Genomic DNA, 26,662 nt, shown 5'->3' with positions numbered 1-26,662 from the left:
ACAAGTGCCAGAAGTTGACTTGCGGTCCACACGATCACCAGCATGGTCAGAGTCAGAATATCCAATGAGATCAAAAGCAGAGCCCTTGGGGTACCATAATCCTAGTGTTGGTGTGTGAGCTAGATATCGAAGAATATGCTTCATAGCCTTATGGTGTGATTCCTTCGATGCAGCTTGAAATCGGGCACACATGCAAATACTAAGCATTATATCTGGCCTAGATGCACATAAGTACAATAAAGAACCAATCATGGAGCGGTATACCTTGTGATCGAAGTCAATACCATTTTCATCAGTGCATAGATGGCCTTTTGTGGGCATAGGAATTTTGACGCCTTTGCAATCTTGCATGCCGAATTTCCTCAGTACATCTTTGAGGTATTTCTCCTGAGATATGAATATGCCATTGCGCTGTTGACGAATTTGAAGACCTAAGAAGAATTTAAACTCTCCCATCATAGACATTTGATATTCTTCACTCATCATATAGGCAAATTCATCACTATAACGTTGGTCAGTACAGCCAAAGATAATATCATCAACATATATTTGGCACACAAACAGTTCACCATCATAAGATTTAGTAAAGAGAGTAGGGTCGAGTGAACCGGGTGTGAAGCCATTCTTCACGAAGAATTCCTTCAATGTATCATACCACGCCCGAGGGGCTTGCTTGAGGCCATAGAGGGCCTTATTAAGTCTGAAGACTTTGTCAGGATTCTTTGGATCTTCAAAACCTCGGGGTTAAGCAACATATACTTCTTCCTCAAGCTTACCATTGAGGAATGCACTTTTCACATCCATTTGATATAAGATGATATCATGATGGTTAGCATAAGCAAGTAATATGCGAATAGCCTCAAGTCTAGCAACAGGTGCAAAAGTTTCATCGAAATCAATTCCTTCAACCTGTGTGTAGCCTTGAGCTACCAGTCATGCCTTATTCCTTACCACAAGGCCATTTTCATCTTGCTTGTTGCGGTAGATCCACTTTGTGCCAATGATATTATGCTTGCGAGGATCTGGACGTTTAACCAGTTCCCAGACATTGTTGAGCTCGAACTGATGTAATTCTTCTTGCATAGCCTGAATCCACTCCGGCTCCAAAAATGCTTCATCTACCTTAGTGGGCTCTATGATAGAGACAAAAGCATAGTGCCCACAAAAGTTAGATAAATGTGAAGCTTTTGAGCGTGTGAGAGGACCTGGTGCTCTAATGTCATCGATGATCTTCTCCACTTGCACTTCTTTTGCAACGCGAGGATGAGCTGGTTGTCGCTGAGGAGTTTGATCAGCATTTTCTTCAGCACCATTTTCCTCAGCATTTTCTTCAGGTGTATCAGCTCGATGTTCTTCATGAACTGGAATGAATTCTTCAGCAAATTCTTCAGTAGGAATGACATCCTCAGTTGCGAGCCATTAGTTTCATCGAACCGCACATCTACAGTGTCAACAATCTTGTGAAGAACAATGTTGAAGACTCTGTAGGTGTGCGAGTCCTTTCCGTAACCAAGCATAAAACCTTCATGTGCTTTCGGTGCAAATTTAGAATTGTGGTGAGGATCTCTAATCCAACATTTAGCACCGAAGACTTTGAAATAACTCACATTGGGTTTCTTGTCAGTGAGGAGTTCATAGGCCGTCTTCTTGAAGAATTTGTGAAGATATACTCTGTTGATGATGTGGCACGCAGTATCAATTGCATCAATCCAAAAACGATGAGGCATTTTGTATTCATCAAGCATAGTGCGAGCCATCTCAACAAGAGTTCTGTTCTTGCGCTCCACTACGCCATTTTGCTGAGGAGTATAGGGAGCAGATAACTCATGAGTAATACCAAGTTCATCAAGATAGGCATCAAGACCGGAATTCTTGAACTCAGTTCCATTGTCACTTCTGATGTGCTTGATCTTCACACCAAAGTTGGTTGAAGCCCTCGAGGAAAAACGTTTGAAGACTTCCTGCACTTCATGTTTGTAAGTAACAATGTGTACCCATGTATATCGAGAGTAATTATCAACAATGACAAACCATATAGAGATGCATCATTAGTGACTGCCGAGTAATGATTAGGTCCGAAGAGGTCCATGTGAAGCAATTCGAATGGACGAGTAGTGGTCATGATAGTCTTCGCTGGATGGTTGGCCTTGGTCATTTTTCCAGCTTCACAGGCTCCGCATAAGTGATCCTTGAGGAATTTGACATTCTCAATGCCAATGACATGCTTCTTCTTCGCAAGTGTGTGCAAATTCCTCATGCCTGCGTGACCAAGTCGTCGATGCCATAGCCAGCCTTCTGAAGCTTTTGCAAGTAGACACATGGCTGGTTGTGGTCCTGTAGAGAAATCAACAATATACAAATCTCATCTCCTAAAGCCTTCGAAGACTTTGGAATTGTCAGCTTCCATAATCACAACACAGCGATACTTGCCAAAGACAACAACCATATCAAGATCACAAAGCATTGAGACTGACATGAGGTTGTATCCTAAGGACTCAACAAGCATGACTTTGTTCATGTGTTTATCCTTAGAGATCGCAACCTTACCAAGACCCAATACCTGACTTTTGCCTTTGTCAGCAAAGATGATATGCTTCAGATGTGACGGTGATAAGGAAGCATCCATCAAAAGATTCTTGTCACCAGTCATGTGATTTGTACATCCACTATCGAGGACCCATTCAGTGGTTTTGGGTTGATCATCCTGCAGATGAATTAGTGTAGCTTACAATCTCATATGCTTCATCAATGAAGAATATGATATCAAGTTCATTAGATGAATTTCATCAAGCAGTAAGCAGATATAGCAGTAGGAGGACGTGTGAAAGTTTATTTCATCATGATTCGCCTGCGTCCTTTCAGGCAATTTTGTCAGGTCCCCAGCAAATTCTTTAGACGTTAAGACACGTCTGGAGACCTGACCCTGCAAAAGAGATTAGTTCTTTTTCTTCACCACCCACATCTGAAGGGGTGGCAAAGAGTTCATCACTCTGCGAGCACCATACGAGAATGGTGGCATAGAAGCCAAACCATTTCGTTTCACATAAGAGGGGTTAGGGTAAGCATATGAATAAGCAAAGAAATTCTTCGAGGACTTATGAACATAATGCTTTGAAGAATAATGTGCATATTCATAGCCCTTAGCTCTACCCTGCGAAACAGAGTTGTTAGCACGATGATAGTCATATGAGGACTTTGATCCATTTGAGGAATTTGATCCATGTGAGGAATTTTGTCCGTGTGAGGACTTGGATTCATATGAAGAATTTGGTCCATATGAAGAGTTTGATCTGGGGTTCCTGTTCTTCACAGGTGGTGTCATGAGGACATTTACCTGAAGACTTTCAACATAACTTTTGGGAACCCAGATTTTCTTCATAGGGGGATCGTTCCTGCAGTTAGTCCCAACATATCTAGTAAATACTTCACCATTCTGATTTTTGAACAGTTTATAGTTGGAGTCAAATGACTCATCAGAAGAATGAGGAGATTCACATGTAAAGCCAGATAAGTTGGATGGATCAACTGGAGGTCCCTTTGCAGCAACCCATGAGGTTTTGGGGTACTGCTCAGGCTTCCAATATGTTCTATCAGCATTAAGTTTCCTCTCAAAGGCGATACCCTCTTTCCTAGGGTTTCTGTTGAGGATCTGCTTTTTAAGCACATCACAAAGAGTCTGATGCCCTTTGAGGCTTTTGTACATGCTTGTCATGTACAATTCCTTCAGCCTTGCATCGTCAGTGATACTAGCAATGTCCTCAGATGAGGAATTAGTGATAGCAGAGGCAGGTGAAGAGTTTGTAACAGTTGACGCATTTGAACATTCAGGTGAAGAATTAGCAGATTCACGTTCAATGCACTTTAAGCATGGAGGAACAAATTCTTCCTGAGAAGTGCTGATTTGTTGAGCAAGTAATGAATCGTGCTCCTTCTAAAGATCTTCATAACTCACTCTTAGCTTCTCAAGATCTTGCTTTCTTTGAAGAAATTCATAAGAAAGTTTCTCATGATCAGATAAGAGAGTGTTATGATGATTTTGAAGGTTATCAAACCTAGACTGAAGTCTCTGAAGATTTTTAGTCAGGGCTTTAGTGCGATCCATTTCTTCACCCAACATATCATCACTTTTGTCTAGCATGTTTTGAACCTTTTCAAAAGCCCTTTGTTGTTTTACTGCAATCTTAGCAAGTTTAGAGTAGTTGGGCTTGAGATTCTCATCAAATTCATTTTCACTAGATTCAGAGGAGGTGTATTTGAGTACCTTTGCACCTTTTGCCATGAAGCAATAGGTGGGAGCGTAGTCATCATTATCTTCATCAGGGTTGTCGGTGGGGTCAGTTTCTTCAGTGTTGAAGATGGACTTGCTAACGAAGGCAGTAGCGAAGGCCAGACTCGCCACACCAGATTCGGATTCTTCAGACGCCTCCTCTTCCTCATGTTCCTCAGATTCAGCTTCAGAGTCCATTTCCTTGCCAATGAATGCCCGAGCCTTCTTGGAGCTGCTCTTCTTGTGAGATGAAGACTTCGAGGATTTTGATGACGAAGATTTTGACGATTTCTTCTTCTTCTTCGCATCATCAGAACTGTAATCCTTGTATTTCTTCTTCTTCAATTCCTTTTCCCACTGAGGACAATCTTGAATATAATGACCAGGTTTCTTGCATTTGTGGCACAGCCTTCTCTTATAGTCACTTGATGATGAATCACTGCTTCTTGAGGATTTTCTAAAGCGACCACGTCTTGAGAACTTCTAAAATTTCTTCACGAGCAGTGCTAGCTCCTGGCTCAATTCTTCAGGATCACCAAGGCTACTACCAGAATCCTCACATTCAGATTCAGACACAACCTTGGCCTTCAGGGCACGTGGTTTGCCATAGCTTGAACCATAGAGATCTCTCTTTTCAGCAAGCTGGAACTCGTGAGTATTTAGCCTTTCGAGGATATCGGCAGGATCAAGAGACTTGTAGTCAACCCATTCTTGTATCATCAGACCCAGAGTATCAAATGAGGAATCAAGCGATCTCAACAGTTTCTTCACCACCTCATGGTCAGTGATGTCAGTGGCACCGAGGGCTTGAAGCTCATTTGAGATGTCAGTGAGGCGATCAAAGGTTTGTTGGACATTTTCATTGTCGAGTCTTTTGAAGCGGTTGAAGAGATTCCGAAGAACATCAACTCGAGAGTCACGCTGAGTTGAGACTCCTTCATTCACTTTGGACAGCCTATCCCAGATAAGCTTAGCAGTTTCCAAAGCACTCACTCTTCCATACTGTCCTTTACTCAGGTGGCCACATATGATATTCTTCGCTTGAGAATTGAGTTGCTTGAATCTCTTCACATCGGTAGCGTTCAGTGAGGGTGAGACAGAGGGAACACCATTTTCCACAACATACCAGAGATCGTTGTTAATTGCCTCGAGATGCATTCGCATCTTGTTTTTCCAGTAGGGGTAGTCCGTCCCATCAAAGGTAGGACACCCAGCCGAGACATTGATCATACCTGTGGTCGACATAACTAAAACTCCAGGCGGTTAAACCAAAATCACACAGAACAAGGGAGTACCTTGCTCTGATACCAATTGAAAGTGCGTTATGTCGACTAGAGGGGGGGTGAATAGGCGATTTTTATGAATTCTTCACTGAGGATTTTGCCGGTGAGGAAATTCCTTAGCGAAGAACTATTAGCAGCGGAATAGATACTCAGAAGTAAGCATAACAGAATACAAGCATGGTCATCATGATGAAATGAAGACTAGCACAGAGTACAGAAAGCGTAATCACAGGATAACACAAGATGAAGACAAACAGACTGAAGAAATTGAACTGAGGAAATTGAGAAAGTCTTCAGTCAAAGTCTTCAAACACATATATGAACAAACACTCAACACAGTAATCAGGAAATGAAAGGGTTGAGGAAATAGAACCAGTTAGGTTGGTGAAGACAATGATTTGGTAGACCAGTTTCAACTGCTGTCTCAGTTGTACGTCTGGTTGGAGCGGCTGAGTATTTAAACTCGAGGACACACAGTCCCGGACACCCAGTCGCTGAGCACGCAGCTCAGGACATCTAGTCCTCACTGTATTCTCCTTGAACTAAGATCACACAGATCTCGTCCAATCACTCGTGGTAAGTGTTCAGGTGACTTCCAAACCTTCACAGACTTGGTCACTCGGCGATCCACAATTCCTCTTGGATGCTCTAGACCTTGACGCCTAACCGTCTGGAAGAAGCATAGTCTTCAAAGGTAACAAGCATCAGATCCACGCAGGATTAATTTCTTTAGTGATGCTCAATCACTTTGGGTTTGTAGGGGTTTGGTTTTGGGTTTTCCTCACTCGATGATTTTCGCTCAAAGTCCTCGGAGGATGGGTTGCTCTCAAATGACAAGTGTCAAGTTCTCTCGGAGCAGCCAAGCAACTAGTGGTTGTAGGGGGCGGCTATTTATAGCCTAGGGAGCAGCCCGACATGATAAGACATAAATGCCCCTCAATGATATGACCGTTAGGTGGATAAGATATTTTGGGACAGCTGGCGCGCAGCATAGCAACGGTCGGAAATTTGACTCTCAAATTCCTCAGGGCTATCATGTTCCTCACTGTGTAGGTAATTCGCACTGACGAATTCCTAACTCCTCAGTCAGAACAAATTCATCAGCGACCAGAAGAACTTCGTCTCTGTCACTAAAGAAAGTGGCTGAACTGTATGAGATTTCCAAAGGCTTCACTCGAAGGGATTGGTAGGTGTAGGATTTTGAGTTGAGCATCACATGGAAATTTTTCCTTAGTATTTCCTCGACCCCCTTTAACAGTACGGTGTTTCCTATGACTCAAGAAAGAGAAAATAAAACTACAAAAACAAAAGTCTTCATGCTTCATGTTCCACAAATGAATACCAAGTCTTCAAGGTCACACCAATTTCTTCATTTTCAAAGTCTTCAGAAAGTCTTCAGAATATCAAAGTTTTCAGTTGAAGAACTTCATTTTTAGGGGTCAACTTTCTCTGTAAATATCAAACTCCTCATAGACTTATAGACCTGTGTACACTCACAAACGCATTAGTCCCTTAACCTATAAGTCTTCAATACACCAAAATCACTAAGGGGCACTAGATGCACTTACAGAACACCGCCACTCATCATCGCCACGAGGTCGTCATCGACATTGACCACTTCATCATCATTCGTCCTTGCTTACAAACGACTACCTCGACGGTAACCTCGACAACATCATTGTACATTCTCCTTGTCATTGCATAATTACCCCCTAGACCATTTTACGTCACTTGCCTATCGAGACTAGCCATTGAGTATTGCCGACAATGTTACTTGTGCACATTAGTGATCATTGATCTACACCTTCCATTGCATATATACCATATCATATTGGTATCATCTTGCTATCATATCATATCTTGTGTCACAAGTTTGTTCCCGCATATACACTATTGCTATCTTGGTTTGTGCATTGTGCAAAAGTGGCCATATCAAAAAAAGAATAAGCTTTTAAGCAAAGAAAAAGAGTGAACAATGAGCTTGTAAGCAAGAGCCATAGCATCATATCATAGTGCATTACAATATATCATATGGTATCATACTTGTTCGTCTTGGATCATCGTGTGAGAAACACTGGAACATCGTACACATATAGCATCCTTCGGATAGAAAGTTGATACATTACGCATACTAGTAGAGTGCCCGTGCGTTGCCACGTGCTCTTAAAAAAGTTACAAGAGTTACATGTTAAATTGGTCTTACACCATGCTACGGGCTACAATGCATATAAATAAATTAAATAAATGATTAAGGTCATCTTCAAAATCGAAGCCCATTTCTCCCTCATATGTCCGGGCATTTTTGAGATCAAACAGGTGGATCAGTAGCTTCAACTTTTGTGCAAGCATAAGAAATATCTTTTTCGTCAGTAGCAATCAGTAGTTTAAGGCTTCACGACAATTGATGAGCTCCCTCCCTCCCTCTCTCCTTTACCAGTAAAAACGAATAGAAGCAGAAACAACACCGTTTAGTGAAGAATCCCATCTTGTCTCTCTCTTACTCTTTTTTTGCCAAACATCTCTCAGCCACTGGGATCTCTTTGTCATTCCCTGCTCTATGTATTTAAAAACAAGAATATCTGATATCTTCATCATTAAATAAATAGTAAAAAAGCCAAGGGCCAAACCCAAATATTTTGGAATGAATATCTGCTGCCACTTCCAAATGATAACACCAATTCTTAACTCCACCAGCATGCAGTAGAATTTTTACTATAGGATACTGGATACAAATGGCTTTGTAAAAGGTCTCATGCACTCTTCTTGATGTGTAAGTACATCAAACATGTTCGAACAAGCAGAAATTAATTTTCCAAAAAAAGTTGTACTTCAGTAAGCCTATAGAAATCCACACAGAAAACAAATAAGTTTACTTCAGTAGACAGGGATCGACACACTTGGAGACATAACCACACAACAATATAGGATCTGCAGAAATAGAAAAACAACCACACACTCCCTCCGTCCTAAAATAAGTGGCTCGACCTTAGTACAACTTTGTACTAAATTTGGTACAAAGTTAAGAAACTTATTTTGGGACGGAGGGAGTATCAGGTACATACCTTGATGTAACCACAAACAACATCGATCTACATGTTAAAATAACACCATATGATACCCCCAAAAAAACCTGAGCAGATGATAATAACACCAGTTTCCCATCTAGCATCTCAATCTAAACCCAAGGATCATGCATCATTTGTAGAAAGGGAAGAACAACTCAAATGTAGAGAGATATTAAAAGTTTCCGTAATGCAACTGCTTGGAACCTCCGTGCGTGTGTGTGTGTGTGTTTGGACATGTGTGGAACCTTGGGGGATGCTTGATGTGGGCGGTTGCTTTATAATATAAAGCGGGGCGAAAGCCTTTTACGGTAATGCAACTGTTTTTCTAAAAGTAGAGAGATATCAGGTATTCTGTCCATATGTGCTCTAAAATATTTTGGAAGCCATCACCAAATATCTGTTCTGTGATAGCTTAGTACTGAAACAATTGATTATATTCGAAGGAATAACTCACTACAAGCGCATGAAACAAGATCAACTGAGTTGCTGATTTTATTAAGTAGGAACAAAATGTAAATCATGCAAAAAATAAAGTGCAATGTAGTGCAGATGACGTCAAACGTCCAGGTGAGTACCTAAAGGCCTACTCTTACTGCTTGAATTAGAAAAACAATGGATTAGCAGTACTTGTTTAATTGTTTTAGTTTTCCAGATTTTGGAAAGCTACAAGAGTAGTTGCCTCTTTTTCGAGCAATTCAGTTCAGCTATTTGACAACCACATTTTCTCGACAATCTCAGCTTATTAGGTTGCTTTTCTCTAGCTCTATAGTGTATAGTATGGGACAAAATTTCACCATACACAACAAGGGGGCATTTTTGGTTATGAGGTTATCCCTCAGCTAGCTAGGGATAGCCACTTTTCAGGTGGCGGCCGTGCCATTGTTTGAGAGATGACCAATCATATGGGCAACCAAGGTATACTGAATATGCTCTCAAAACTTGGCTAAGCACATCCACAAAAATCTGGCGGATACAACCAGCCACCCCACTCCCGTTCCTTCGTAGACCGTACCCGGTCCAACACCAGTAGCAGCTCATCATTGCTGCTGAGCTCGGCCTCCAATGCTTCCTCTAGCAGCCTCCGCACCCTCCCGACCTCGAGCAGTATATGAGACACTCTCCCAATATTAACATATCTGAATCGTCCCCAACAGAGAATGCAATTTTCATCAGGTAATCTACAACGGCGATATAGTTTCAGAAAATAGACATCAGACTGGCCAAATTATATTAAGAAATAAATTTGACCTTATGCTTGTATGCTTGGAAAGAGCCTCATCTTTTTGGTCATATGGCTCTAGTAAGGAAGAGTCGAACTTTCTATCCAGATGTCTCTCGCGTCCACCAACAGAGCCTGACAGAAAAATCCTGAACCAGCACTACGTTAAACACTGAGGTGTTGGCATATGATTCCAAAAAAAATATCCACACAATTGCTGAACTGAATGAGCAACCTGTCCGCACCTCGATTGCAGACTTGACAAGCTCTTCCTTCTTGACCTTCTCTGTGAGGCCCAGAAACTGCATGGTCAGAGATGCATCATAAAAAGAGTACATATGATCCACTCGCTTATAAATTCTCCTCAACTGTATACTGCAAACAGAAAAAGGGAGGCATGTGAAGCTACAGGGCGTCGAACTACAATGATAAAATCCATGACTATTTAACCCGTAACCGCGTCAATGGATCGAGCAACAGCACGGTTTGGCAACAACCACGGGGGCGCATTTCTGGGAAATTCAAACTCAGAAGCAGAAAACAAAATCAAGAAATTCAACAACTTGCACAGTATCTCAAAGATTAAAGCAACAGTAACATCTGACACAAATAACCTCGCAGAAATAAAGGATCAGTCACCCCATGGTTGACTTGAACCTGAACTCCAGAAACAGCCAGAAGCACCCAGATACAAACTGAAATCACAAAAATGAACATAATTTTGACAGTTTGCAGAACTGTGCAAAAATGGTAGAACCGTGCCTAGATTCATTTATTAATTAGTTGCTTATAAGCATAAAAAGGAAGCCTATCTTCATGGCCTACATTATGAGCTAAACCATATCCAATAGAGGATTAACATGCATGAACATCTGGATGCAAGTGATTCAAGCTGAGCTCCTGCCCACAAAGAAAAAAAAATACATATGCAAGTGAATCAAGCCGAGCTCCTGCCCACGCGGTCCAACCCCTGGATGCCTGCGTTAATGGAGCAGAAGTTGTGCTCTCACCTGAAGGCTGCTGGAGGGGCTCGATGGGATTGGCAGCTTCCAGAACCAGAGCTCGGCAGGTCCAAAACTCAAGGGGCCAACACTGGCAATGCCGATGACACCGCCACCTCGCCCCCGAGTTGTGGTCACGGTCTCTGGCGCCGGCGCAGACATCGGCATCTCACCCTCATTACAGTTCACTGTCGTCGGTGCGATGCCCCATCCTTGGCTGTTGTAGAACTGAATAAATTACATGTAATTTTTTTGAGTGAATTTTTTTTGTGCTTCTACTGTAGTATATTTTGCACTTGAAAGAAATTGTAGGACTCTACGGACCAATACTACCATTGTTGCTTCATGTACTACTAATTTCTTAATAGACAAATATAAGTTTCGAAGGAAAATGAATATAAGCTCCGAAGGCAATCATAAGTATTCATTTGCCCATTGAAATAGTTAACTACTACATTCAAAACAAAATTGCCCAATCAATTAAGAAACTATAGGAATCAAGGCAAATTGGTATATCACTAAATTTCAAATATAACCTAAATGGCACATACACGTGGAACCGTCATTAAATACTCACCCCTCCTGGTGTTACCTGATTTCAACGTGGAAACATAGTTGTCGCTTCACCAGAGAAAACATTTAATGTAAACGGCGGGACCCCTCTTAGAAAGATATAAAAATTAGTGATTAGCACAGGCCATTATCAAAATTCTTTTTAAATTAACACAAGCATGGCAGAGTTTTTTCTTCATCCAAAATAAATCTTCTTACTGGTACGATTTGAGAATGGAAACAAAAGTATGTGTTGGCTTTCCTTCCTATTTTAAATAGTATACACCAAATAATAACAAGAATGCAATTGCCTTGGCACGGTTTCAAAGAGAAGCATGTTTCCGTTTTGTTACCTGAGCACCACCTTCCATTATGCCTAGCACAATCTGTGTCGCTACATACTGTTGAACAAACAAAACAATAAAATCATCATCAGGTAGAGCATCTCGACAAGTTTCTCTGAGCATCACCTTCCATCACGCCTAGCACAATCTGTGTTGCTGCATACTATTGAACAAACAAACAAAAGATTATCATCAGGTAGAGAACCTTCGTAACGAGTGAACAACTACAACAATTAGGAGTCATCTTTTCCCGATTGAAAGATATTTTGTGTTAAGGTTCAAGCAAAATAGCACAAAAGCATACACAGAAACTTGATAAGTTCAAAGACGAAAACACGTCGGTTTACAACATTATTTGAAGACGGAAATCTAATGTAGTTTCTTTAAGATTCAATATACTAACAACCTGTTCAGTAATGTTTCTGCACAAATGCGATGAAGATTTATATTTCTATACTAAGGGAATACACCCAAATAGCTATATAATTTTCCTGATTTCCATACTATTTAGATTCTGAAGGCGAATAAAGGAATTGCTTACAGTACAAAATATATGTGCAGACGTGCTTTATGGAGCAAACAGGCTAGGTGCTCGCTAGCTAGAGATTATCCCATGCCAATAATTCATCAGTGTGTGTGACATGACCTTGAATAAAACTAGATGACCCGTTGCGCCAATGGCGCAAAGGCCGACGGCAAGCCAAGTATTGTAAGAGTGGTGATAGAAAAACTCAGTCACAGATTAAAATAATGAGTACTTACTACTGGTTATTGTTTCTGTTCATGATTACTATTTCTCCTGGAACACTCTGTGCTAAATGATAGTGCTATATCCCTTGAGTGGAAGGTGCATGCCTCTTTCTTGCTTAGCATATTTGTTGTTGCTGGTGAGTACTTGATGTTTGAAACAGAAAAAGTAGCAATAACAGATAATTATAGATAAGGATGGCATTATGCATATTAATAGATCGATGAGGAACAGCAGCTGAGGTTATATAGGTAAAAGCATATGTAATAGTTGTTCAAAAGCAACAGATAGCATCGTCGAAAAACAGAGGAAGGTAGTCCTATTATAGAGCTTGATTAGTAGTCCTTACAATGCTAGATGATATTTAGATACGATTTCCGTTGTTGTTGATGGTTCATCTAAAGGCAATGCACGATGAGAACCAGGCGCTGCTTTGTGGTGACCTTGAAACGAAAGGTACAGAAGTCTACTTCATGGATTTTTGAAAGGCGGCGGAACTCAGACCAGTTGGTTGTCACGGTGGCTCTCTTGTCGGTTCCTAGCATGATGCGACAATTGGCGTGTAGATCACTGTTTGCAAGCCTGACCTTGAGCGTATTATAATCTGAATCTTTTAGTTTGCTTTTAGTGTAGTTGACCTGAAAATACTGATAAGAAAAAAGGAATCAATTGAATGGATAGGAGAGTGTCTTGTCACTCTTACACTGAGAAGGTTTAAATATAGATAGTGAGAACAGTTATCAGTAAATAATGGCACGAAGCAAAAGAAGGGTGCAGAGCATAGGATCCAGTTTTTAGATAAGTCTATGAGTCGGTCATATAGGAGGCATATCACTTTTCACTATGCTAATCCTGGCACATATAATTTAATACTACAATTTGAGAACTAAAATTGCTACTCCAATGGTAGTGCATATATTCCCTTATAAGCTTAGAAGTTATAAGAACACCTCATTCGACATCTCCTTTACTGGAAGAAAACTAAAGTAGTCTATGCCGGAGTTCATGCCCAGCAACCGAGTCTACACCTTTTCTCTGTGCATAGCTTTATTTTCAGTTACGTATGTCTGAGATAAGGCTACACAAGGAAGGATCAGGAATTCAGGATTTAGTTCAATGTTGTAACAGAGTTATATATGAACCCTTAAAGAAAAAAAGATTTTATTTACAGAGAGTATCTATAAAAATGCTGCAGTACACAGATTTATGGTGAAAACGTCAACTATTATTCTGAAGTGGCAGAGAGGCAGGGATGAAGATATAGTGATATTCTGGATTGGTGGCAGGCTGTGGCGAAGGCGGCCATGGCGTCCTTGTCCACCACACCTCCACCCTCCTCCTTCGCCGGCGCCGGCCACGGCAACCCAGGCGAGCTTGTCCTGGACCAGCTGCCACGCGATGGCCTTGGGGAGCTCCTTCGCCTCCGCCTCCGTCATCGCCGCTGCTAGTGTAGGCTTGGCCTTGGGCGCCCCTCGGGCGGCTGCAGTGCTTTGGTCTTGCCCGCCATAGATCAATACACTGCTGTTGGTGGTGGCTGGTGAGGCGACATGGGAAAGCACGGAGGCATCGTCGAGGAAGAAGAGGACACACTATATAGTTGTCCACCACTGCTCACCTCGACAGCTCGGACGCCTCTGCTGCACCGCCGGAGACACAGGATGAAGCCGAGGTGAGGCAAAATATATAGAGGAAGCACATAAACACAGTAACACAGATATGAATAGTACTAACCGAGCATATACGTATCATACAGGATGCTGCAAAGTATATCTTTTCAGATGGAAATAGTTGCAGAACCACTCTAACCTTGACCTGACACCCACGAACAGATCTCATACTCATTGCCCCATGAACCGTATGAATAAAAAATAATAAGGATGATCAGTAGTCACCAACAATTTGCAATAATAAAAATCTATTATTTTGATGCATATATCACTATATCAGAGGCCCCAAGTATTAAGCTGGATTAACATTCAAACTTCAGTAATTTTACACTTCTGGCTGTTCTAATGAGAAAGCGGAATTCCATAGAACATACTCCCTCCGTCCGAAAATACTTGTCATCAAAATGAATAAAAAAGGATGCATCTAGAACTAAAATACATCTAAATACATCCCCTTTTATTCATTTTGATGACAAGTATTTCCGGACGGAGGGAGTATAAGGCATATACTAACCTGCAGTTGGACGGAAGTTTAATTCTAGTTCCATCTTCTCAATGTATTTATGTGCACATCAAGAATCCAACTGTCCAAATTTGCATCCATGCATCATGAAGGCTAATCGCGTCTGAACTCAAAGAAAAAGTATTATCTGAAGAACAGATGGGATTTAGTGAGAAGTAGACCAAATCTTCTGGACTTGGCTAATCACATCTGAATTTATACAAAGATGAAAAGATTGTCCGTTCACTTATTTCTCCTACGGAAAGGAGCATCGATGGTTTTATGTGTGCTTCCAGCTGCCTGGGCACTTTGTGGCACCTGGACAGATGGGATTTAGTGAGAAATAAGTGAACAGGATATCTTTAGGCACCGCTTGGAATGGGGGTAATTTTATACGCGTGTATTTATTCTACAGGTGTAAGTTACAGGTCAACAGTTAAGATCAGCCTGAAATGAAAACGAACCAGAGGACGTCCGTATCTTATACCGGCCAGAAAACGAGCAGAAACGCTAATCCAAACAGGGCCTTAAAGTATTTCCCAAAAAGCATGATAGTACAGAATACGCACAATATCCATTGTTGACGAGAGAAATAAGAATAACAGTTCCAGCAGAACAACGACATGGAAAAGAATTTTATTTGGGTCTCATTTTCAAACACCCTAAACCCTCCAAGCCCTCAAGGAGTTTCGGAACTATCTCTCCAGCTTCTGTACCTCATAGCACCTGCCAAGGTTTCTTGCCAAGGGAAAAAAAGGCTAGGGTGCTTGAATACTGGTCAGGCCTAGCAAACAGGTAGGAAGAAATTCTTCAGACGATGGTAAAAGAAATTACAGCTAAGAAACATGGCAGCTTGCATCGGGACTTTCTCCTCTGGAGAAAGTTCAGCTCAAATGGACAATTTATGGTCCACGTCAAAGGTACAACCTCTAGCAACTAATAAATTCAGATGAAAACAGAGTACACATTGCAATATCCAGGAGTTCCTGGACCAAGTTTTATGTCTGTCCAACTTTCCTAGGCAACTTAAAATAAATAAATGATCACAAAGTGAACAGATTGCCATTTTTCCATGAAAGGTTGGGTGAGCAACCCCCAGCTTGAAAGACATAATTAGGACATGTTTGATGGAGAAGCTTATTTAGAAATAGTTTAATCGATACCATGATCATAGTGAAGGTAATAAATATGTATGAAAGAGCAGATGATCCTCCTCTCCACAACAACAGAAAAATTGAGTTTGAATAAACAGATCAAGTAATGAAAAAGCTCACGCCACTGCGACCATATACAAACACATTTGACCAGTCTAACATTGCAAAATATAGCTAGAAAATTAGAATGTCTTCTAACGCTCTAGCCCAACAAATGAAGGTGGAAGGAGATTGTTGTGCTGCAATACCATAGCTGAGAGGGAGGAAGGTCTAATTGTTGTGGACCAGAGTATTTACTCTGTCACACGGTTTGTGAGCGGAGAGGCGCGAGCAGTCCTCACAGTCATGACACCCAGATCATCGATGCCATAGCAGACCTCACGCTAGCCTCAGCAGGCCTCTAACCTGCAGGTTGTACAAACAGCACTATGTGCCTCAAGAAATTGTAACAAACAGGCCAAAAAAATACAATGGGCAACTGACCGAGTGAATGTGATATGTTTCATATTTCACACTTTTTACCTTGCAGAATAAACCATAAAGACCTTTCAGGCAATCTTTTCTTGTACCTATGGCATTCTCACAAGGAAAACCTTGGCCTTCAACAGCTCATCCATAATAACAACAGCATCAGCCTACATGTTTAGCAATGTTATGTGCATTTAAGAGATCTTCAATTGTTCAACAACAATAATGACACTAAACAGAGGTAAACCTGATCTGAAGCGACGCATACAGGGGAAAAAACACACCAAAAAAGTTCATCTCCTCCAGCAAGAATCCTAAAAAGAAAGTAATTGTTCAACAACAATAATGGCACTAAACAGAGGTAAACCTGATCTGAAGCGAGGCATACAGGGCAAAAAAACTCACCATAAAAGTTCGTCTCCTCCGGCAAGAATCCTAAAAAGAAAGTAATTCTTAATTTCCAAAGGCACCAATAGGATACAGGAAAAAAAGACATCTAAAACACTGCCACTAAGCTATGAACACTGCCATCCAAAAGTACAGCTACGCCAATCAGTAAATGTAATCATGTTACAGCAATTATTTGTCTGCATAAGAAATAACGATCATCTTGGAGTGGCCTCAAGGAATAGCAACACGCAACAAAACAACAGATATTAAGGCATACATCTCAACTGCTTTCAACTTAGTAAATGATGTAAAACTAACCATGCCAATGAAGCAACAAAAAAGTATTACCTTTGTTACTTGACGTGCAACCAACAAAAGTTAACTTTTCAGAGTGAAGAAATATACTAAGCGCAAAGCATGAGTAAGAAAATTGTGTTACTGTGGTAATCAGAAGACACCTGAAAAGTAGTTATCCAACCAATTAGATAAAAGACCTTGATTTGGGTATACCTGCAATCAAACCTTTCATAAACAATCGTTTGTTCTTGGTCTCCACCATAAGCTATAACCAAATTGATAACAAACCTCTATAGCTAACTATTTCTGTGAAATAATATTAACAAACTTTAACCATGGCACAAATATATATGAGTGTGTGTGATGAGCAATAAAAAGGAAAGACCAAAAATGTAAACTTCATGGATTGGAACCTTAAGTCAATAAACTAATCTCCAACAGTGCTAACTGATGCCAATAAATTAACTACCAGTATTTTCACCCCTCAAGAAACCCCCAAACATTTAATAGAAGCATCAAATTAGTTAGCCGGTACCCAAAAAGAGGTCACCCTAATTAGCAAGGAGATGCATGGCAAGGGGCACGTACATGGCAGAGATGAAGATGCAGGTGCTGTGGCAGAGGCGTCCTTGTCCACCACACCCTAAACACAGTCACTGTTAGACCCCCGAGCTAGGAAGCAGCAAGCAGCACACGTGCACAAAGGACACCCAAAGAACTAACCTAAATAGGTACTGCAGCGCACTAAAAAATGATGACACCACACAAGCATGCACACGAGAGAAAGCATACAAACATCTTCTCCAATAAGCAAGGAAGAAGCGTGTAATCTAATTAACTTAAATTACCTGAACCTACTTAAATTCCATGCTTGCTTTTATTAAGTTCAGCAAATGCTTTCCTGCTTTGTTCCGCAATGCTCAGGCTAGTAGCCTACAAATTAGAAGCAGCATATATGTTTTGTTAGGCAAAAGGGAACAATCAAAATCTTACTTGAAGGAAGAACTCTTCCATCGACATTTTACAAGAATATGTGATACCTTGGTCTTGCGTTCAGATTTAAACGACTCGGAGACCTGATGCCCACATTCAAAAACAAACTAAGTTTGTCAGCGCTGATGGAAAAGCAACACAGCTTGGGAGCGGGTCGCCACGTGTGTTGTGACCATCGGCGGCTTGAGAACATCATGGTCAGGCTGAACTGTGCGGAGCACAACAGTGTGAGGCGATGAAGATCAGGAGCAGTGCAGCTTGGGAGAGGGCCATTGATGTCGCTCTGAGCGTCGGCGGCTTGAGGACGTCATGGCCGGGCCGCTGGAAGAAGCCGAAGAAGCTCACATCCTACATTGTTCGACGAGAATGCATTGGAAGACTAAATCCATGTGATAACAGAGACATTGAACATTTTGGCAGCATGTTAAAAAAATCACAGCAGCCAAAAAAGGATCCACGGCGAGCTCTAGAAACCTGAAAAGTAAAGAGGAGATTTATCAGAAAGCAAATAATTATATTATGGAAAATTATCTTAACTCGAGAAAAGTTGGAAGGCATACCATTTCTCTATTGTCACACTTGGATACGAGGGAGAAATTGAAAAGGTCACTTCTGAGTTAATTTTTTATTGTAGCTCTTTTGCAAGATGAAAAGCTTCAGCGATGCATACGCATGATACAAGTGACTCGGATATTCAGGATATTTCAGTTAGTTTGGCATAATATAAGACAATGACAGATGGTTTTGGAGTTCTCTTAACCATGTTCACCAAGCCATGAATATTCTCCACAGATCGGAAGGCTTCCTGCAAAAAAGAGACTTCTTTAGCATTATGATAAGACAATTGTGAAACAGACCGGCCATAGGGAAAGTTCTGTAACAATTTTCAGTCGTTCAACCTCACACGTCCCTAACACAAGAGATCAAGCCAACCTATAGCTCAACATGTGAAAACTGAAAATAAAATATGAAGGAGATGCGGTGCTGGCGTGCAACGGGGAGGCAGAGGCCGCCAGATCCTTGCTCCTGCTGCTCCGGCCGGCGCACGACCTCGAAAGGCACTCCTTCTGGTGACCCTCTCCCGTCCTCCACCACACCTCCCTCTCCTCTTTCCTCTCTCTTTCTCCCCCCTCTCCTTCCTTCTCTCTCTCCCTCTCATCTTCTCCCTTTGCCTGCAGGTCGGCGCTACCGCCGGAAAGAAAAGCGGGCGCTCCTTCCGGTGACCCTATCTGCCAGCCGCCTCACCTCTCTCTCCTCTTTACTCTCTCTTTCTCCCTCCTCTCTTCCCCTTCTCTCTCTCCCTCCATCTTCTCTCTTCCGCAGATTGAATCGAGCGCTGCCGTCGTCTCCCTTTGCCTACAGATTGGCGCCCCCGCCGTCTCCCTTTGCCCGCAGATTGGCGCCGCCGCCGGAGAGGACAGTAAAGGGGAGGAGAGGAGATGTGGTGGAGAGCAGGGCAGAAGGGGAGGAGGCGGCACGGTGGAGAGGGAGGGGAGCGGGGCCTGGATTGGTTGCTCGGAGACGTGGGGGATTGGTGGCTGAGTTTTCACCTCGCACCACGATCCACCCCCATTCTCCTCCTTTTCTCACCCAGCACACACACAGGCCACACCAGAATGCTGGGCCCGAGGGCAATTGAGGCCCACCTATCATACAAGAAAAGCGAAACGAAGGAGTCACGAACAACGAACGGCCAAGACTTTGACAGCACCGTAAAAATCGCTGTCGCAGTGAAATCGTGCGAAGGAAAACGCATGCGCGACGCGAAGGCTTCAGGATAGCGGGTACTCTAGGAGGCTTTATATGTTAGATAACTCAAGCCATGAAATTAATTTCAAAGGTAACAAGGTGTGCAGGATCTAGGCACCACGAGTTTTATGTGCAACTCATGATTTGTCTGTGCCCTTCAATGTAATGTACATCTGCATGCAAGAAAAGAAGTAAAAAAATACGAATAATGAGAAGTTGATTAGCTTAATCTAATTCATGTCATTTGTTTTTTTCAAAGTTAATACAAATGTATCTAGAGCAGAAGATTAAAGGCAAAAAGGGAGAATAGGTACTTGGTATCAACTAATAACAAACCACTACGGCGAAAAAGATGTTTGAGCTAGCATATACATGAATAGATGCAGGTAAAAAATAGTAGGAAAGAAGTCTTTGTTATAGTTACTTGCCTGTAGGTGACTCTTAACATGAGGGAGTGTAAGATCCTTAATGTTCATCAGTTCCAGTACTGAGTTGGGTACTGCTCATAGAAGATGTTGTATCGAATACAAAAGGAAGTGAATTTTAAAGAACAGTAAGGGTTAATCTTAAATATGCACAAATGAAAATTAAATTTAGTACAAACACAACGTTTGGATACATTTGTATGGCTTTCTATTCTTTTAATGACAGCGGAAAAGGGCATCAAAGAAACACCATGCAGCCTCCCCAAAAGCAATTTGCAAGAGACCATCTGATTTTATCAGTTACTACTTATAATTACCCGTTCAGGCTCAAGAACCCACGCTGAGATACCAATAGGCAAACAAAACCATCACATTGCTTCTTTGCGGCCGCCTCATGGAGCCCCAGCCGCACCTCTCCTTTGCCATCCACCGGCGACAGAGGGCTGATGTGAAGGGAAAGATCAGGAGCAATTGGCGATGGATCAACAGAAAGGCCGCATCGCTCTTTCCCATCCACCATACATCAAGAATACATATCAGGCAAAATTCACTGCACTCAAAAGCACATTTTCATCAGGCAAATATCCTTTATGTCCATCTACGGGGCCGATTGTAGTGTAAGAAGTAGAAACATGTCACCTTCTATCGAAACAAATACGTGGTACCCATTGACTACAATGAATCACAAAATTGAGAACCGTTTTAGTATCATGGCTGAAGCCACAAAACCATCAATGGCTAACTACAGTATGTGTGCACCTTTGAGGCAAAGAAAACCTGCAATTCCTCACGAATACATTGATCATGTAATAGTCAAGAGATGTTACTGTGGGTAGAAGTAAAACCGTGAAGTGCAGCATATCCACAAATCAATTCAGACAAGCCTGATATATGACCCATTAGTGCACATGCGTGAAAATTCATTAGTGCACACGCGTGAAAATTCAGATTTGACGCCTGATATATGATCCATTAGTTTCAGATATCTACTAATCATATCAGCTCATCATCAAGAATCATTTAAGCACAAACACATCAGATCTTATTAAGTTAGAAGAGAAGAGGCAAACCAGCATCTAGTACCATGGTTGCACTGCAGCTCCAGCTAAAAATGCTCAATCAAACAAAGATGTAATTTCTCAATATCAATATACAAATAATTCTTACCCGTTGTTGGATGTTCTCCCTATTTTTCAAACCCTCTTCTATCTTTCCATTCGCTTCAACTTCTGAAATCTTCATGTTGCACAAGTAAAATACAGATACACCTTCAATCCGATCTGATTGCCATAAGAAAAAAACTAAGTAAATAAGAAATGATAATCACATTCCAAACTTATTAACCACATGTGTCACATATGAAGAAATCATATAGGAAATGCATAGTGCATAAAGTGCATGTGTGCTACCACAGAATAGCTTGTTTCATGAATAACTACCCAAAAGAACTATTCAATTTTGTGGAATATTAGCATATTTTTCAGATAGCGTTTGAATAAATCTAAAAGAAAGAATATAACATAGAAGATGCAACTCAATATTTTCTGTGGTTAGAATTTAGAGCAAAAAAATATACCATTCAGTTATTATGATGCAAAGGAAATATGAAATTATGAAAAAAGAGGAGCACTAAGGAGATAGTACAAGACGGTCTTCTTCACTAAAACAAACGGCTATAATTTCTTGTTTATTGCCATCTGAGGTTAAAACATATGTCATCTAAGAAAGAAAAACATCTAAGAAAAAACGCAAAAAATCTAAGAAAGAAAAAAAGGATACTAATTGCACATGAATCAACAGCCTTAGCTTCCACGATCTTGCTCAACAACCCAAAATTACTAAATCCCATCAAAAACTACATGTTGAACTGTTCCAAAGCACCATTAATCAGAACATGTACAAAGAAACAAAGGAGTGATCAACAGCCAAAAATAGGCTAAATTACGAACCTGAGAATCAGGTCATGGGGTTCAAGGGGAAACTCCTTCGCGCCCTCCTGGCAGGAGTTGAGCACGACCGTGGACTCACCAGGGTCGTCGAAGCTGCAGAACCTGCTGCTGCTGCTGCTGCTTGACATCATGCTGCTGTCCCTTGCAAAGTATTATTCTGAACACTCTGCGAAACGCCCGTCTGAATTTCCATGATGGCATGAAACTAAATGTAAGTAATATTGCTCTAGGAAATACATGAGTACTCCAAGAGTGCTATGTTCATCTGATGGATTGTGCGTGTGCCAAGAGCCAGGCCAAGATGCACATTTAGTATGCATAGGACCCAGATTTGTCACAGGGTGACAAAGACTGCAAGCTGCATATATATATTACATTGTTCTGTCCGAAGATTGGAGTCAAGACCTGGATCAAAATTACATTGTCATATTTTTCTCTAACTGAAGGTAGATCAAGTACACTACTTGCTACTCCCTCCGTTCCAAAATAGATGACTCAACTTTGTACTAACTTTAACACAAAGTTGGATCATCTATTTTGAAATGGAGGGAGTACCATAGAAAATTCAAAAGGGGGAATCAAGCAGAGGAGAGGGAGCCATGCAACCTTGATGGAGGATGAGGTCGGCCTCTCTGCGTGGCCTTGCGCAGCTAGAGCAGGTGATGGTCTCCTCATCCTCGCACAGCTCTATCAAGGCCATCGGGGGAACTCGGTCCTGTCCGGACCAGATCTAATGAAAGCGGGAGGGTGCAGCCTTGGGGATCAGCCGGGAGTGGGGAAGGGGTAAGGAGGGCACTGGTGGGGGGGAGAGACAGGAGCCATGGCAGGGGGCCGAAGAGGTCGCCGCACCTTGTGCCATTGGCCATGGAGGGGGAGGGCGGGGGAGAAGGACCACCCTGATCCAAGCCCGCAACCGCCGCCTTGGGAGAGCCAAGGCTCGATCCGGCGGAACCAGCCCGCACCGAGCCCCGCCGCCTCAACAGGAGCTCGTCTCCCTACCCGCCGGCCGGTCACCAGAGCCGCCACCGCCCGCGACCGCCTTCCTCGCCTTGTGCCCCTTCTCCTTCTCCTTTCTTCCTCTCTTTCCTCTCTCCCTTACGCCCTGTCTCTCCCTTTCCCTGGATCAGCAGGATGTCGTCGCCATCGGAGCAAGACGCTGCACCCGCCGCCAGATCGGCGCGACACCGGATCGAGCGTCGCGCGGGGTGGGGTGCCTCCTGGCGGCTGGGATCGGGAGGCCAGGGAGAGAGAGGCGTTGGATGGTGGAGGGGTGGATTGAACAGAGGAGGCTGCGGTCGGTGGAGGCGCGGGATCGAGTGGCTCCACGGTGCTTCCCTCGCCGCGAGCCCTCGCCTTACCGCCGCCAACGTCCGTGCCGGCGCCAGAGACCGTGACCACAGTGATGGAGAGGATGGCGAGGCCGGCGGAGTTGAGTCCTTAGGGGCGAGATCGATGTCGGTGAGGCGTCGTGCGGAGGGGGCGGCGGGGAGGCCGAGGAGGTGACGGGCGGCGGCGGAGCAAGAGATGGGGGCAGCGCCGCATCGGGAGGAGAGGAGAAGAGAGCGGTCGCACGAGGGGTGGATCGAGAGGATGGTTTTTTTCGTGCGAGGGAGGCTAAGGCGTCGTCATAGTTGTCCTGGTTAACCTACGAAATTTCGTAGATTTTTTTAGGATGAAAAAAACCCAGCAAAGGTGAGACGAAAATTGACCGGCGGAGACTACCAACTGCTCCATTAGGAGTAGAGATCATAGGTTGTGCACAAGTGTCATACCCGCCTATTGAGCAATCGTGTTAGCGTCTCTCTTGAGTTGTGCAACACGAGCATTTTTCGTGGATTCCACATTTTATGCTCATTCCTTGGTTGCACGACCCCATTTATCTATCCGTGTGTGCGTTTTCGTGTGCCATTCATTGCTATTGGTCTACTTATTTGACTTGCGAATTTTTGAATCTCTTTCAACATTGTTGAGTCTTGCTAACATTTTGCATCAAATTTTTGTGCCACTATCCTCACCAAGCTACTCCATAAACTTTACTTGATGGGTGTGAGTGAACAAGTCTGGTACCAGTACCACTATTTTTTCATTTCACACTGAGTGAAACAGGATACATCCTCAACTTTAAGAAAAGGTAACTTGGTATTGTTTATCTTATTTCCTACTCACCTCTACTCGAGTCTTGTGATGGATAGGCAAAGCACACCTCCTTCAGTCTACAACAATGATGAGTTCGATGCCACGAACAACAACTTTGACGCCAAGATGCAAGCTCAAATGGAGGCGATCAAATCCCTCATCAAGTCCTGCAAGCGATCTTCCTCATCTTCTAGAAGACGCTCAAGAGCACATCCTTTCGAGCTACCATCTCGGGCAAGATCACATCGGCATCGACACCATCACCAACAAGAATGTGAAGGTCAAGAACTCAACACCAACCACCGCTTTATGGCTTCACCATCTTCCTTGGCATCTTCGCCAAGCGACTTCAAGGCATATTCTCCTACAGATATTCGGCATCTTCGCCAACAAGAACCTCAAGGCTATGCTCCAGAGAAGCTCCCCAAGCTCAAGTCCGCGACTTCCACGAGCTACTAAGACCTCGACACCGACCACGAGATTCCTTTCTATGGGACTCTAGAACCCGAGGAGTATCTCGACTGGGAGCGATTGATGGATGACTACCTCAAGCTACATCAAGTTCACCCCGAAGATCAAGTGAAGTGCGCCACAAGGAACTTCCATGACTACTCGTGCACATGGTGGCTTCACACGCCTTCGGAGAGCTACGGCATGAGTTGGCCCAAAACAAAGAGAGCTATGCGGTGAGAGTTCATGCCTCCAACCTACACGGAACAACTTCTACGCCAATTGGAGAACTCCACCCAAGGATCCAAATCCATCGACGCGTACTTCAAGGAGATGAAGAATGCCTTGCGACGAGCCGGCAATGACGACCCCATTTTGATGAAGTTCCATTTCATGATGGGATTGAACAACGACATTTCCAAGACTATCTTCCTCAAAAACTACAAGTCCCTCGACGACAACTACATTGGTGCTCTCAAGGCGGAACAATAACTCATGAAGACCAAGGCTTATCCACCCCAAGCTCACTTCGCGACGACCAAGCTCCATGAGAACGAGCATGAGGATAGCACCACCAAGATGTCCAAGCCCGACAAGATCCAAGACGATGCTCCCAAGTTCTACTTCACCGCCATCCCTCTTTGTGGCATTAATGATGCCAAGTCTACTTCGACTCTTTTTCAAGAAGGTGCGGAGACGAGTACGACTACGGAGACCCTCAAGGAACAAGCTTTGGAGGCGATTAACACGGTGACGAGCAAGGATGATGCTTCCATCTTAGGAGGCGAGAGTGATGATGTGCCATATTTGGCCTTCATCCACGGCGACGATGACGAGATGGTTGAGCATGGGATTTTCCCTTCGACCACGACGACGTATGATGACTTGAGTGACTTGTGCCACCATCTTGGGAGTGAGAGTGACTTCACCACTAGCCCCATATACGGCCATGGTGGAATATGATGCACCCCCCCACACACACAAGGTTCCATCAAGATGAATATGACCATCATTTGGTATTTCCCACCTCACCTACACCACTTGAGTGTAATGATAACGGTAACATAGGTGTCGGTGATGCTCTAGTCCCATTAGTGGACATTCTTGACATTGATTGCTTGCATGATGTTGATCCACCTAGTACCATGCTTCATGCTAGTATTATTTCCCCATGCGATGATTTTCCCATTTATGATGAGTATGATGATTCTCATGTGGAGTCTATTAGTTGTCATGCCATGTTACATAGGATTTCTTGTGACAATTCTTTAGGTCACATCATATTTGATAATCCGCTTGACTTGTCATATGCTATGCATGAGATCAACCATATGTCTTATTTGAAATCTCTTCATAGTGAATATGTATATGGCATTAAAATAAACCCAATTTGCACATATGGCATAGATGACAAGCCCATGGTTATTGGTATTTGTTTTTCTTGTGATGACATTGATATGCTCACTTTGCATAATTTATCTCATATGCCATGCCATGACCACCTAGCTTCGGATATGCATTGTTTTGGATGTTGTCCGTCTTCTCCATATGATGTTTCCAATATTGCTCACGAGGACACTCCCATAGTTCCCTCATACATGTTAGTAGATTGTGATCCATCCCATCCATTGATGATCCCAATAATTAAGTGCACCATATGCTCCCCGTGAATAAATATGCTATTGATGTGTCATATACTTGCATTCTCAATTTATGTCCCCATTGTCTCATACATAATAACTATTCTTTCATGATGGATGACATGTTCTTATATCATGCATCAAATTTCTTTGAGCGATGCTTACCTTGTGCTAACTCACACATGCACATACACATCATGATGGATGATATGTACATTTACCACACGCGCAATTTCTTTGGTTTGTGTCTATTTTGTGTAGGTACCCATGAATACTTGTCAATCTCACAATCCCATGAGTTGACAAAACGAGCTCTAGAGAGCAATGATGACTTGGGATACTGTGGATTATCCTTACCACCAT

At 42.7% G+C, this 26,662-nt stretch overlaps 1 protein-coding gene across 50 annotated transcripts; it reads right to left on the bottom strand.

Annotated features, from left to right (window-relative positions):
• Positions 1–8,065: 8,065 nt before the first annotated feature.
• Positions 8,066–23,693, bottom strand: LOC123136990 (uncharacterized). 50 transcript variants are annotated; one of them, XR_006467610.1, is made up of 19 exons: positions 22,680–23,693; positions 22,074–22,478; positions 21,292–21,404; positions 20,442–20,674; positions 18,511–20,198; positions 17,998–18,424; positions 17,806–17,890; positions 17,546–17,600; positions 17,119–17,170; positions 16,676–16,705; positions 16,518–16,584; positions 16,325–16,437; positions 14,661–16,207; positions 14,211–14,291; positions 12,829–14,116; positions 10,845–11,894; positions 10,080–10,209; positions 9,864–9,983; positions 8,066–9,751 (listed from the first exon to the last, which is right to left on the bottom strand). XR_006467610.1 is itself a non-coding variant. In XM_044556516.1 (7 exons), exons 3-7 carry the CDS (start codon positions 11,852–11,854, stop codon positions 9,559–9,561), a joined length of 687 nt encoding a protein of 228 aa, XP_044412451.1. In that variant the 5' UTR covers positions 11,855–11,894; positions 12,829–14,116; positions 14,211–14,539; the 3' UTR covers positions 8,066–9,558. The 50 variants fall into 50 exon arrangements, 2 of the variants coding, with proteins under 2 accessions (XP_044412451.1, XP_044412452.1); XR_006467613.1 differs by having other exon boundaries at positions 20,442–20,567; XR_006467579.1 differs by having other exon boundaries at positions 10,845–11,063; positions 11,413–11,497; positions 11,741–11,894; positions 18,511–21,404; positions 22,680–23,692.
• Between the last annotated feature and the right edge of the window lie 2,969 nt (positions 23,694–26,662).

This window comes from Triticum aestivum, chromosome 6B (assembly GCF_018294505.1).
Source record: "Triticum aestivum cultivar Chinese Spring chromosome 6B, IWGSC CS RefSeq v2.1, whole genome shotgun sequence".
NCBI classification, from domain to species: domain Eukaryota; kingdom Viridiplantae; phylum Streptophyta; class Magnoliopsida; order Poales; family Poaceae; genus Triticum; species Triticum aestivum.
Note: the sequence above shows the minus strand (reverse complement) of the source record. Positions and strands in the feature narration are given on the sequence as shown.

Coding starts and splice junctions, on each gene's coding strand:
- LOC123136990 (XM_044556516.1), bottom strand. CDS start 11,854: ATGCTCAGAGAAACTTGTCGAGATGCTCTACCTGATGATGATTTTATT. Junction 11,064..11,740: donor TAATGGAAGGTGGTGCTCAG/GTAACAAAACGG, acceptor TAATTTATTCAG/TTCTACAACAGCCAAGGATG. Junction 10,121..10,844: donor GCCCCTCCAGCAGCCTTCAG/GTGAGAGCACAA, acceptor TGGGCCTCACAG/AGAAGGTCAAGAAGGAAGAG.